Source organism: Mixophyes fleayi, chromosome 5, assembly GCF_038048845.1.
Source record: "Mixophyes fleayi isolate aMixFle1 chromosome 5, aMixFle1.hap1, whole genome shotgun sequence".
NCBI lineage: Eukaryota > Metazoa > Chordata > Amphibia > Anura > Limnodynastidae > Mixophyes > Mixophyes fleayi.
The window spans coordinates 85,717,362-85,732,616 of NC_134406.1; the positions used below are offsets into that span (position 1 = coordinate 85,717,362).

A 15,255-nucleotide genomic window follows, 5' to 3' on the forward strand; every position below is an offset into this window, starting at 1 on the left:
TATTAATGATTTTGGAGAAAATACTAAGTGCATGAACTTACAGTATGGGCAGCCATAGAGTTCGACTCTCAGTCCAATCTGTCCTTCTCCATTCCAGTCCAGCGGAACAATGCGTACATAGCGAGCTACTATGGGATGCCGCAAGTCATGACGGACAACGGTGTCTGAATTAACATTTCCAGGAAATGCCTGTTGGAAAATAGATAATTGCAGTTTAAACTTAAACAAAAATGTAGCTAGTATCCTTATAAATGCCTGCCCTTAAAATACATTTTGGTCTATGATATCAATCCTACGTATGAATCCTGATGTGTGAGTAGTGAGGTCGGCATTTCTGCATTTTTCTGTGGATCCATTTAACATTTACATTTACATAATGGGTGTCCTGTTTTGTTTTGTGCGTTTGTTAATTTTAATAAAAACATCAGAGCCACAAATGTGAACAGACGCCAAGGGCAGTGGCAGACAAGTGCGATTAATTATAGCGTCTTTCAGTTAGAAAATTAGAAAGCGTTAATGTATAAAAATGCTCAAATCTCTCCCTCCTGACGGACTGCAGTGAATTGGGAATGCTTCTCCCCTTGCACATGAAGCTCCCATGTGACAGTCATTTTAGTATATCAGTATAGAGCGATTTGAGCGTTATGAATGCCAGTGCTTTCTAGCTGTAAAGTGCTTGCATTAAAAGCACTCATCTAACACCACTATAAAGGCTCAAGTTGAATGTACTTATTTGCATTGGACTCAAAATGAGTTACCATAAAATAGCCTATGTCTCCTAAGACAGTATAAGTTATTTTTTTTTATGCATTGTTTGCTTTTGGGAAGAAAGGTTGGTCCAATATTGAGGCAAACTGAGACAGTTGCCTAGAGCAGCAGACGGCACATAATGGTGAGTCAATTTTAAATACATTCAATTTGTTGACATTGTCTTTATTGGTAGTTTTTTACTTTCTGTGTTAGTGATAGAATAATACTGAATAAAAGGAATAGCCATTATGACTGTTGTCTCTGGGAGCAACCTGTCTAGTTCACCCTTTCCATACTTTTTCAGAAAAGACCAATGCTAGATTGAGATCAGGTAACCATTACCATAAATTGCCTCATGAATAAATGTAATAGTGGAGATTCCACACAAATAGATAAGGTTATTGTTATATGGGCTGAAACTAAATAAGAAATGAATGATCTACATGAAAAATGGGCAGGTTAGGTACATAAGAGAGGAGCTTGTGATAAATTAGGTGTTGGAATTTCTGGGATTACTAGAAAAAAAAAATATTTTGCAACAATATTTCCACTTTGTAGCTGTTCAAAGCTTACAAATCTCCGACATAAATTTACATGGCTTCCTTTCCCGATAGGCACCTATATATTGCAGTCTAATATGGGCTAGAAAAATGTAAAAATGAAATAGCTCAAACTAACTTTTAAAACAAAAATGAAGTCAGAAAGTCAGTACATAAGAAACAAGTATGACAAACTAATGAAGAACTATAGAAAACAGAGTGTATGTACTAAGGCTAATATGAATGAAAGAGCGGCACAGTTAAACTATTTCCAACAACTATGCCAACTTTGGTCGCTTTATGTAGATGTCCACAGGGAGAGTGCCAGGAGGAGAAGTTGGGGCGGAGCTACATTTGGCACACATGCTAATCAAATTAATCATCACAATGCAATGTGTGATGCCACTGTCTTCTCTCCTATTTTTGCAAAATAGTTTTTGGGTCAGAGCTGCGTTGTATGTAAGAAACAACTCCTACATATGGTGCTTCCCTGCTCAGAACGCTTCAAAGGCTCTATCCTAGTACATAAAGCCAATACTGCTATGGTTTTCTTACATATTCTATTAAATATATATATATATATATATATATATATATATATATATATGTATTATCTTTTATTTATGTTATTTATGAAATGTCACAAAGGGTCCGCTGTGACATGGAGCATGGGATACAGTACAGGGTAAAAATATATGGCGCACAGGGTAGTACAAAAACAAAGCGCAGTAAATGCAGAGTTCAATAAGTATAGACCACACTTGACCACTTTTTGACTCTGTCCTCCGGTAGGACAGTTAATATGACAGGGGTAGGAGGGGGCATGGTGACGTCTTGGCGTGACCATAGCTCCATCTTCCACTATTAAATGCCAAAATTAACGGCATTGAATAGCGGGGGGTGGGACATCATGACACGATTAAGCCCCGCACCCCTCCACCATATTCAATGCTGTGAATGTCGGCATTTTTGGGATCTAGGAGGCTTGCCTACTCTTCCGGGAGTCAGGGAGGACTCCCCGAAATTATGGAGCCTCCCGGAAATTCCGGGAGAGTAGGCAAGTATGGTAAAATACACAGTTCAATAAGTATAAACAAGTACCAATTAAGCAGAGAAAGGTGCACAGGACAAAGAGGTAAAAGTGAATTCCAGTGTACAGATAGAATGGGAAGGGAAGGAGGGAGGTGGGGAGTGAATAAGGGGTTGAGCCTGCACCACTTACCAGATCAGGGCAGAGATGGAGAAGCAGAGGCACGGGAGAAGAGTAAAAAAGAGATAGGGGAGGAGTCAAGTGACGAAATGGAGAGGGGGGCGCCGAAGACAAGGGTAGACAGGAGGAAAAGAGCAGGAGGAAAGAGGACCCTGCTCAAGGGAGCTTACAATCTAAAGGTGAGGGGGAGACTAACAGGAGACACAGATTAAAAGGAGAGGGTCAGGTATAGAAAGGTTAGTATATATAGACAGAGAAGAGGGTTGAAGGAGGGCAGGGCTAGGTGGTGGAAGGGTAGGCGAACCTGAACAGATGGGTTTTGAGGGAGCGTTTGAAGTTTGACAGGCTATATTCTATTTAATAAAAATTCTAATTTATGCATAAGGTGATGTGTAGTAAACTAATTTTTACATGCACCAGATGCAAAATTCTTGATTAAATACAAACTGTAAACACATTTCATGAGGTCTGATCCATAGCCATATTAAACTTTGGGGAATACAAAAGTTAATAAAACATTGATTGGAATCACAAACCATGGTGTTGTTTACAAAGTTTTTTTTTTCTTGGCTTGGTTTATTTGTACAAGACTACGAAGATGACATGCAAAGTGTAATTACAACCTGTTGGTGCCAAAGACAATATTCAGCATTTCAGACATTGCTTAACATCTTGGAACTGAAAATTAAATCAGTACCACTTCCTCTAAACAGAGACGCTTCCAAAAAAGCAGGAACGTGTGTCAAGAGTCCACTATTTATGAAACACTGGCACAGGATTTGCCATTTTATTTTGAATGTTCTAATATTGAAATGCTGATTACAATCTGCTGTCTATATCTAATGTCTTGTTTCTGCAGCAATGGAAGGGAATAATTAAGGGTTTCATAACAGTTTAAATGCAGAGGAGGTTTTACTTTCATTTGGTTGTTTGGAAATGTAGCTACAAAATTCCAATGCTGAATTATTTTTCTGTTTTTTTTCGACAGAATCCTGCTGTTCTGACTGTGTAGTTCAATATGGCCACTTAAGAACGGATAGGATTTCTAAACTGACAGGGCAACAGAAGGTGCCCAATGAAAACATCAAGATATAGGATCAATATTTTGCACCATCCATTTAATGTAGAGTTGTATTGCTTGTCCTGTCAGCAACTCAGTTTCAATTATGACTTCATGCAGAACAAAGTAATACCAATAGAGGGCAAAGAGCCCAACTAACAAAGCATAGCATGTCAGTTATGCATGCTGTGACATCAGTGAAAAATATCACCAGTATGAACCCAATATTTAGTCTGTAAAAGCACTTTAAACATCATTCCTAGAAAGAAATCATTCAGAATATGTTCTACACTATTCCAGTAGCTGTTTGACAATGACTTTTTATGGCACTGGGATAAAACAATTACATTAGATACATTAGCATGCATGAAGGTTAAACGTAAACACTTCAGTTATTTCAAATATACTATTTAGTTAAGTAATACACATGCTATATTATCATTATGATTATGAATCACTTGCACTGTAAGTTTGTTAAAGGAAAGCTGTCAAAGAATACAATACAAATCAGTTGTGCACTTTCTTTAAAACATTTTTAAGACTAGAAACTATGTGGCCTATTTATTTATTTATTTAATATTTCACTTTCACAACGAGTAGTGTATTTTTTTACCTTCACTTATTACAACTATATAGATTACTTTTTGCCACAATTTATTAATATTTTATCGCTATGGTATCTAAGAAATACACAGGTGCCATAGCCATAAGAGTCACCAGTGCATGCTTGAATTTGGACAACTCGAATAAAAGTTGAATAAAAGAATAAGAGCTTATTTTAAAAAAAAACAAACAACATATAGATGTATATGTAATATACAAGTTGTAGATATAATAGATAAGTTATACATAAATATGATATATAAGCTATCTTATATCTACCCTCCAGAAAATAGCTTTCATTTTTGGGGATGGTGCAAAAATAAATGTCAATATATTATTTTTTCTCAATAATCTCTGTCGGAGGGTCCAGCGGCAGTATACTCCGCTGTATAGCCGCTGGACTCTCTGGCATTGCCGTTTTAATGTCAGCATTGCGACTGTCGGCATTTTCACTGTCAGCAATCACATTTCACTGTCTGGCCCAAATATATGGGACTCTCATTGTTTAGAGTAGGACCACCCTATTAGCAAAAGCACCGTGGAGTGGTGGGTGGCTTCAACATACATTTGCAAATGTGTGCAACTAAGACTTTTGCATTTTTATCTACAGTAGAAATAGCAGATCTGTTGCTGGCTATAGCAGTGTGCTGGGGGTATTTGTTTGTGTTTGTTCCTTTTAGGATAACCCCACCCTTTCATGCACCTGATATAGCCTATAAATTGATTTGAGCAACTTCCATTTTCTTTATTTGTCTGAGAGGCATATTGATGTCAGTAGCTGAGGAGGAGTGCTGACATTGGATTGCTATTTGGAGGCTTCTGGGGTACCTCTTTGGTAAGTTAGCTCTCAAATTAAAAACACATATGTATGGCCCAAATATATGGGACTTTCATTGTTTAGAGTAGGACCACCCTATTAGCAAAAGCACCGTGGAGTGGTGGGTGGCTTCAACATACATTTGCAAATGTGTGCAACTAAGACTTTTGCATTTTTATCTACACTTGAAATAGCAGATCTGTTGCTGGCTATAGCAGTGTGCTGGGGGTATTTGTTTGTGTTTGTTCCTTTTAGGATAACCCCACCCTTTCATGCACCTGATATAGCCTATAAATTGATTTGAGCAACTTCCATTTTCTTTATTTGTCTGAGAGGCATATTGATGTCAGTAGCTGAGGAGGAGTGCTGACATTGGATTGCTATTTGGAGGCTTCTGGGGTACCTCTTTGGTAAGTTAGCTCTCAAATTAAAAACACATATGTATGGCCCAAATATATGGGACTTTCATTGTTTAGAGTAGGACCACCCTATTAGCAAAAGCACCGTGGAGTGGTGGGTGGCTTCAACATACATTTGCAAATTGTTGCTGGCTATAGCAGTGTGCTGGGGGTATTTGTCTGTGTTTGTTCCTTTTAGGATAACCCCACCCTTTCATGCACCTGTTATATCCTATAAATTGATTTGAGCAACTTCCATTTTCTTTAACTGTCTGTATTTTATCTGAGTCAAAGAAATTTACATGCCGGCATTTAGCCTGTCAGCATTTTCACGTTGGTGGGATAAGTGTCGGCATTTCTTCCGTCTAAATTTCATACACAACCCCCTGTTAACACCATTCTGAGATGTCGTTAACTGAACAAAACATTATAAATAGGTTTCCCTATGTGAGGATCAGCAATAAGTAACCTCCTTAATATATGTGAGAAGTCCAATCGGGTGTTTTCACCAGTAGTAGTTTCCCCCTTTGCTCCTATGTTATGTATCCAGTGTTACCTTAATTGGTCTCCCAGTCTATACAAGATTGATATCTCTGAAACCATTTGGCAACTGGTGTATCAAAGTGTACTTAGAGTAAGATACTCAAGATAATTTATATTCCTTTTGGCATAGCAATTGCTTTATCAGTATTTTAAAAAGTCATTATAATAACAAAACTATTAAGGTTTTAAACAATTTCCTCAATACTCTGACTGCTCTATCTGAGCTGAGTATGTATACTTTGCCCCATCTAATGTAGGCGGGGGTATGCTAAGAAAATTATGTTACACATTATATGATCCTTATGTCAATGGACGGGACCAGAAACCCACACTTATACATAGGTTGGTGTGTGTATGTCTCAGTACGTAAAAAATCATCCAAATTGTGAAAAACTGTGAAACTGATCTTTTTTTTTGTTTTCCAATTCATAATAATTGTATCTTAAAGAGGATGTAAAGTAACACGTTGTCAAAGTCAGCTAATTGGATAAAGTCATTTCAATTAATATCGAGCAGATTTGGTTGTCTTTGTCTGAAATTATGCGTAGAGCAGGCTACGGCGTGGAGGGGCGTATTCAGCCGCAACACGTGGCAATAACAGGTTTTACACTTTTTACACACATTCACACAAACATACACATTTGTAATTAGTACACATTAATTGTAGTTGCAACACATAGTTATTTATGTCGAAATATAGCAGTATTTATGTTTAGTGTTATAAGTTATATACATGTTAGTGATATCAAAGATTCAGGTTGCAGGAACTATGTCATGTTTAGTAGCATTTTAATCTCCTATTCATCAGCAGTTGTCCTGTTCACTCACCGAAGAGATCGCACATTGCATACTCTAGTTAGCGATGTTAGGGAATAAATGTTTAAAGTGATACTGATTGTATAATGTAAATAGACTAGTTGAAACTAGATTCTTGGCGGGAAAATCGGAGTACATCCCCTGAAGAGTCGACTCCCACCTTTGGAAATTTTGGTTTGAACTGGCCTATGACCTGCAGTACACTGGACCTTCCTGAAGCCTGGACCAATAGAAGCAAGCACATCATCTTCATTGTTTTACTGTATTCACTAACTGTATATAAGCAGGGGCTCTGAACCTAGTGACCAGTCTTTTTGACTACAGCCTTCAGACCTAACTGACTGTACACTGGATCCAGAGCGCCTGCGATAAGTAACGGCTGTACTTGTTTTATTTCACATTGTTATTCTGCTACAGTTCGCTATTAAATACTTTGTGCTTTGGAACCACACATAGGGAATCGACAATCATTATTGGATAGCTACTAGACGTGCATAACAACGTTTAAAAAAATATGAAAGTAATTTACAATGTACTTTAAATGGCGTTAAAGTTGAGAGATGTAAACTAATTGTAGATATACAAGATAGGGGAAATGTAGACATTAGTGATTATTTACTGTAGGAAAAGCAAAAATGCCAGCAGAATTGTAAAGATGGCCAGTGATAGTAATTGCAACATAAATCATTGTGCACAATTCACAATGCTATATTTTGCATATCTGTTGTATTATTCAGCTTTGAGGGAAAAACTGAAAGCATATATCTTCATCTTAAGAACTCAAAACATATGATAAAAGTTGCATTATTTAACAATATTTTTGGAATTTGATTTACAGTATATGTAAAATTAAGTGGTTTCTTCTTAAAGGGACCTTATTTACTTAAAGCAGAACTTTGCATAATTTTTATTATCATGCTGCTAATCAAATCAACTTTCAGCTGACAACTTTGCACAGTGCCATCTATAGTTATACTCTAACATGATAAGTATCTAAAGGATCATGGGACGGAGAAACAGCAGACAGTGACAGTATCTCCTGAGCAGTACGTACCAAGCATAGAATCTCTGCCGTTATATTACTTTTCTGTATTGTTTATAAGTAAACGTAGTGATGAATCAATACATTGCTTTATATATGCAAAGTAGTTGTTGACTGGCCTTATTTATTCACAGAGGGTGGGTGTGAAGTACATGTTAAGCTGCAGGAAAATTAGATAGCCTGCAATTCTGCAGACAACTTTTTGTACAATATCTGAAAGCTTATATTTATATATTGCCAACACATTCCAAAATCAGGGAGACAATTTAAAAATACCATGATACCATGGTAACAAAACAGAAACATACACTGAAACAGACGAAGATGACGAAATCTTGCTCACCAGGGCTTATACTCAAAAGTAAATCATTAGTATGTTACATATAATAACATTTGCACACCTTCGATGGTACAAATGAATCTTAAATGCTAAACTGCTACAATTTTTGGAAGTAATGATACTTAGTGGAAAAATTAATGAGCATGAAAGCTCCACCCTAGTATTGACTGTATGCAAATAAGCATTTCTATTACAGGAGATGTCATGTATGAGAATAACATTTACATGGCAACCCTTTGAAGAGCGAGTACATTATTTGATTGATTGATAGATAGATTAAAAAAATGTGCATTAAATAAGTTAAGTGTTTATGTATTGCACCTAACAAATAATATAAACACTATGGACAAAAGAAAAAATATACAAACAATAAAACTCTATAAAAGCTACATCAATATAGGGATAAAACTAACCTTATTCATTATAAAGAAAAATGGTCACTTGAATAATCATATAATTAAATATCAGCATGACTAGTGATATCATTTAGGCCAAGAGTGATTAACAATCACATGATTTATTGTAATGTAGTTATAAGCACATATTACCAATTTATATTTATTCTATAAATGTCATGTTAAATCCCATAAAACCAGTTTGTTTTCATATTAAAACAGCAGCCCAATTATTTCTTTGAAAACTAGGAGGAGGGGAGCATCACTGGCTTACATGAAGCACCTAACAAGATGGCCACAGTAATATATCATATGCAAATTGTTTATCATTTGTAAATCACAGTGACACAGTTTAAGACAAGTCATAACAATGTCAATGCATAGTAACATATAAACATATATATACATATACATATATACTAAATAAATATATTAGCACACATCATCAAGATCTGTTTGATGTTTGTTTGATGTATTACAGGGACACCTTATATGACTAAAATAAATAAATAAAACAACTATAATTGTAATAAAGAATGTGTTTTAGAAAATATTATACCCTTGCAGCACTAAGAGTGAAGAGAACATTAATGTTAAAGTAGAGATACAGTTCCAGAGTGGACAATCAGTAGTTATACACAATAATATAGTCCAAATGAAATGTCAATGTCTGTCTCTTGCTAAATACATGAGTAAGAGAAGAATAATACATGAGTAAGAGAAGATTAAACCATATACAAAATATGAATTTCGGATATCTTACAATGTAATAACATCATGTCATGATATGGAGATCCTGTGTGGAGTTTGCATGTTCTCCCCGTGTTTGCTTGGGTTTCCTCCGGGTGCTCCGGTTTCTTCCCATTCTCCAAAAACATACTGGTAGGTTAAGTGGCTGCTATAATTGACCCTAGTTCCTCTCTCTGTTGGGTGTACGTTAGGGAATTTAGACTGTAAGCTCCAATGGGGCAAGGACTGATGTGAGTGAGTCCGCTGTACAGTGCTGTGGAATTAGTGGTGCTATATAAATAGCTAATGATGATGATAGTGGTTTATCAATGTGGTCTATTACGTTAGCTCTTAGTTCATGAACTTGATGGCTAACATTTACTAAATGTACAGCTACAGGTGTGTTAATTATCTGAATTCCCATTCTTTGCAACCCTTTTAAGTGACAATTTCATGTCAAATTGCTGTTTGTAAAATCTCTTAAATGATTCAACTGTCTTACCCAAGAACATTTCCATAAATATACACAGAAATCAGTTACATATTTTGTGAATTCTATGTGGGAGACAACATGTATTTCCACAAATCAAAATAATTATATTTGACTGACATTTAAAACATCAAACCTTACTTGATATTTTGAAAAGAATCCCCCAAATAGTTAGATCTATAGTTATATTGAACCAAGTTTGAATTTTTAAGGTTTTCCCAATGCTATACACATGGAATTGAATATATCTTCTTTTTGCAGTACTGCCTGAATCGTGCTCCATTGCACAACTCTCCTGACAAGCAATGCACAGCATTTTTTAACAAATGAAATACGTGTAATGTGATTTCTGTGCTAATGTACTTGCACCCACTCTTGCTCTCAACTTTTCTAATGCAGATACAATAATCTGTCAGGGGTAACCCCATTGAGCAAATTTGTTATTCATAGCCTTAATTTGTTTTCACAATCTGCTGGATAAACACTGATCCATAAAACGCTCAAGAACTGGGAAATCAGCCAACTATGATCGTAGGTGGACATTGTGAAAATGAGTTCCTATAGGTAGATTTGGAATGTAGAAGTCATTACCATCATACACTGTAACCCAAACATCCAGAAAGCATCTTTTGTAACTGCAGGATTAAATGCAAAATAGGGACAATATTGTTAATGTCTGAAAAGAATTCCAAAACATTCACAGAATCATTCTTAAAAAAATTTATCAATGTACCGTGACCACATAATTATACGGTCAATGTACACATCTGATGGATAGATGATTTTTTTCTTCCAGATGTATCTCACAAACCTTGTGTATTAGTTATATAAGAATTCAAAGATGTATGCTAATTAGATACCAAGTCGAGTCATTAGACAAAATAACATATAATCTGAAATAAAAAATATACAAAGTAAAGCAGGCAATGTTCTCACAATTAGTAAAAACAAATAAAAGTTGTGCAATCAAATTCCAGCCAAACACAATTTGCCAACATATTATTTGAGAAACTCCCCTTTGAATTTTTCGGAAGTCCAGAAGCTACAGGCGTGATAGGATAGCCATTTCCTCATGCATTCATCAGTAGGTGAAGAGGGCCCATAATTGTTAAAACGCATTTCGACTAAAGAATCAATTTGTGTTCTAATACTATTGGTTTTGTGATATTTCTTTATTACTATATTATAATCAATTGTCTTGTTTCTTTGATAATTATCTTATTGATAACATGATGATTTTTGAGCACATTATTTGTGACTAGATGGAAATACATCTTGTTACAAATAAAAAAACAGCAGGCTTCACGTATGCTGGGCATAAACGCTCTCACCAGCAGGAATACGATGAGTGGATGATATGACCACAAGAGCAACTGGAAGAAGCATCCCAGGAGCTTAAAAAGCAGCCAGATTGAAGATACACAGAGCGGCAGCCAGTAAGAAAGCAGGTCAGGATGGAGGAATCATAGCGAGCCATTGCAAGTAGCTGGCAGCTCATAATAGATACTAGCAGGTTCCTGATTGCAAAAGTGCACAAATAAATTATTAATGATGTTCCAGAATTATGCAGCATTTGAAGTGTTTGAAGAAAATTGCTGAAGTAATATAAGGCTTTGTTACTTGTGTTGGCCTAATTCGTGTATACCACGTGTGCCAGTAATCAAGATCTATAATACAGCCACTAAGTTTCCATCATTTCCAAGAGACATTTCTTGAGTGGTATAAGTCAATGTGATCTGAAGTAACCAAGGAAAAGTGAACCACATGCACTGTAACTCTGCAGAATGGTTCATTGGTATCGCAGAACTTTAAGAACTTTGATTGAAAATGCTCAAATGTTGAATCAGGTATTAAAATGATTCTATACCATGAACAGTTCATTAAGTCACCATGAAAGTTTAGGCTTATTTATGCTCATATTTTTCTAACTTGTTTTATTTTCAGAATACATATTTAATGTTCAGACAATAGCCATGTCATCCGAGAAGATCTTGAATTCCAAACAACAATAAATTACATACAGGGAGTGTGTCATGCCCACACCCATGTATCTGTGGAATAAAACATGGCTACTTATGAGAAGCTGATGGTTTTTAGTGCCATAAAACAGTCAAAAGATTCCTTGCTGCTGACCAGGACCTATTTATTACAAAGCTAAAGTGTCAAAGGCATATTGCTGCTTGAGCCCATCATTCCATCATACAGAAATATTGCTTGTCTCTAAACATGAGAGATTTTTTTCTTTCACCCTGAAGCACTGTAAACAGAGAGACAAAGGGAGATAGTGTGCACAAATAAATGTTATTTATGATATACTTTTTTTTATAAAACTACCTTTTTAAATATAGTTCAATTGCCTAAGATATTCTTAATATTAGGAAATATTTTTTTTTTTAAATAACCTAAATTAAGTCAAATGAAATCATATGGAATTAGTTAACTATGCTACAGTGCACACATCATATAGAATTTTGGCAATATGTGTTCTATTAAGTAATATAAGTTCACCCAATAGATTTGGTAAATTGAGAGACTACTGAACAGATGAGAACACAGAAACCAATGGGTAAAAAAAAGCATTATGACTTAATGAAAACACATAACTGAACACTTGGTTCAAGGTGGTTTGCTATATGGGCCTGATTCATTAAAGTGCGTAAATGGCGATTTTACTCTGTACATGCCAAGAACCGAACAATACGCCACAAGAATCAGCCACGTTCCATTCATTTTTGAGAGCAAAGGACTCTTACTACAGCCTACAATTTCAAGGAGGAAACATGGTGGGGAAGGGACGTTTACCCATAGTTAATGCACAGTAAGGGTAAGACTATCGAGCGCACATAGCAGCGTCTGATTCAAGCTCTGGGAATCTCTTAGTCCAGTATTTCATGGGGGGAAAAAAACTTTTTTTTTTTTAAATGTATTAATGTTGTATCATTATTGCCTATATTATTAACAGGTGACATTAATTGAATAGTTTTTTTCCTGTGTGGTCTTTTGTGATTTTATATTCCACGTATGTTTGGACATATCCTGCAGTGTCTTGCGTAGTAGAGCAGAGCACATCACCATCATCATCACCACACGTATCTTCAGATCTGTTCCTTGTTGAATTTGTGCGTACGTATACCCGATTTACATGCGTTTAATGCAAACGCACATTACGCTTAGTATGTGTGCCTAAATGAGTCACTTCCCATTACATCCCATTTCAGAAAAGTGATGATGCTGAGAGTAATGTAATAGTAACATTTGAGGCATATGATATTTACTATGAAAAATAAACATTCATATGGGTATTTATGTGACTAACAATTTTTGGACAAATTAGCAGTGCTCAAGTGAGAGCAGAAAATGAAACTTGGTTTTACACTGTCTATTATGGACTATAAAATTACAAAATTAGACCTTTACAAAGTTAAAATACAAGATATAGGTTGTTTTCTGGAAAGTATGTTGACCTAATAAATTGTGTGTTTCTTGGATAATTAAACCACATTTCATTTATACTCTGCTAAATATAGCTTTTATTTAGACAAACGTTGTCTAGAATTCACTCTTTATGGATAATACACAAACCAGGTCTATATCTATCATTGCAAGGCTGAAAAATCAATTTGCAGGAGCTTATAAATTACGAACGGCTGCCATTACATTTTTCTCTTTTTATGTACTGGGATTTAATAGTAAGTTTTAAAGTTTAGGAAATGTTTAATATGAATTTCCATAATTTTGTTGATTTTGAAAGTGAAAGCCTAAACTTATAGCATACAACTTATATAAGAAGGAACATGGACAATCTCAGAAATTGACATAATTTAAATATTTAACTTAATAACAATTTCAATAAATATACATTCAAGAACAAATGATTCCCAGTGTGAAATAGTCAGACCGGGGTTACCATCTTCTGGGGTAGATGGCTGTACTTCAAACAGATCGGCCAAGGATATCACACCAGTCAATTGTTTTGGTTTGACTAGCCACAGCTAGTTTTATAATAATAAATAAACAAGCAGAAACAAAATTCTTGCCTGTCCAGCACTAACTAAACATTCAGAAACATCCTCTCTCAAGTGAGGGACCTTGTATCCCAGACACATGCAAAAATACAAGACTTACTGGTTGCCATATGCAGTGTCTCTCAGGAGGCAGCCGGCCTCCTCCCCAGACTATGAGAGACAGACAAAACTGCCTAGTAGCTTTTTGTTAGCATTTTGCAGGTACAACTCCTGATTAGTCTGCTGTGAGACTGGGCCTTATATGTGGGGTCCACCCTTTTCTCTCCATATATAGCCCCCAGGGACCTTTACCAGTTTATCCTACAGCTGAAAAACACTCTTTATGAAGGATTTCCAACAAATATAAACATTCTCCCTCAGGTTTTAATGTACAGAAGGCAGAAAGCCTGGGACATATACCTCTGCCATTCTGCACTTTCCCTGTGTTCTGTCACACCAGCAATACACTTTATACAGATATGAAACTTTAGACACAGCTGCCACTGTGTCTGCTACAGTATCTGAAAGCATTGAACAAAGGAAACCCAGAAAATAATGGGCCTTTATTTCCCATTCACCTGGCTGTATATACATACTTAACCCACACAAATGGAGCTGGACTTTGACTTCACCTTTCCAAAACCTTGGACTATTTGTTGGTTCAGCCACTCAGTTGTAGATTTGCTGGTGTGTTTCGGATCATTGTTCTGTTGCATAAATAGATTTAAGGCATGCTTAAGTTGCCGGATAGAGGACTTCATGGTTTCCATTAAGAAAATATGGTATAAAGTGGACTCCATGGAGGAGGCAATCATAATCAAGTGTCCTATGGCTGCAAAATAACTCCAAATCCTCGCGCATCTATTAATGGTTGGTATGAGGTTCTTGGGGTTATAAATTATTTTAAGTTTTCTCCAAACATGGGGTTATGCATTAAGACCAAATAAATCTACTATGCTCTTGTCTGTCTAGAGAACATTGCTCCAGAGGATTTGCAAAACTAATCTGTATTGCAAAGATAATTTTGAAGACAATGGGCATTCTCTTGACTACCCTTCCATGTAAGTCATACTTGTTCATATGCTAGTCATGAACTGTAACATTTACCATGTTAACAAATGAAAGTAGATCCCTAGAAGTAACTTTTGAGCACTTTTTGATTTCTGGAAACATCCTGCAAGCTAATCTTTGGGTGAATTTGTTGGGACGTCTACTCCGGTGAAAATTGACAACTGTCTTCAATGTTCTCCATTTTGTAAAACAACTTTCCCCCTGTAGAATGAGGGACTTCAAATTGTTTGGGAGGTGGCCTTAAAATCCTTTCCAATTTCCTCTCTAAGGCATTTAGAGATGTCCTTTCCCCTTGACATAGCATTAACACAAATATTCAAAGGTTCTGCTTTTATATAAGGTCGTAACACATTGTGATGATAACATAAGGAAGTGAATTTAATTAGCAGCGCAAGACATACATTTTCTCGTCACTTGATATGGAAGCATTAATGGTGCAATTACTTTT

The 15,255-nt window shown here is 35.9% G+C and overlaps 1 protein-coding gene across 2 annotated transcripts in view; it reads right to left on the reverse strand.

Annotated features, from left to right (window-relative positions):
• Positions 1 to 15,255, reverse strand: part of CNTNAP2 (contactin associated protein 2) — a 1,405,747-nt gene that overhangs the window by 820,130 nt on the left and 570,362 nt on the right. For both annotated transcript variants that reach the window (XM_075212518.1, XM_075212517.1), the window contains exon 4: positions 42 to 189. In XM_075212518.1, the coding sequence (XP_075068619.1) occupies positions 42 to 189 (148 nt within the window). The remainder of the gene's footprint in view (positions 1 to 41; positions 190 to 15,255) is intronic.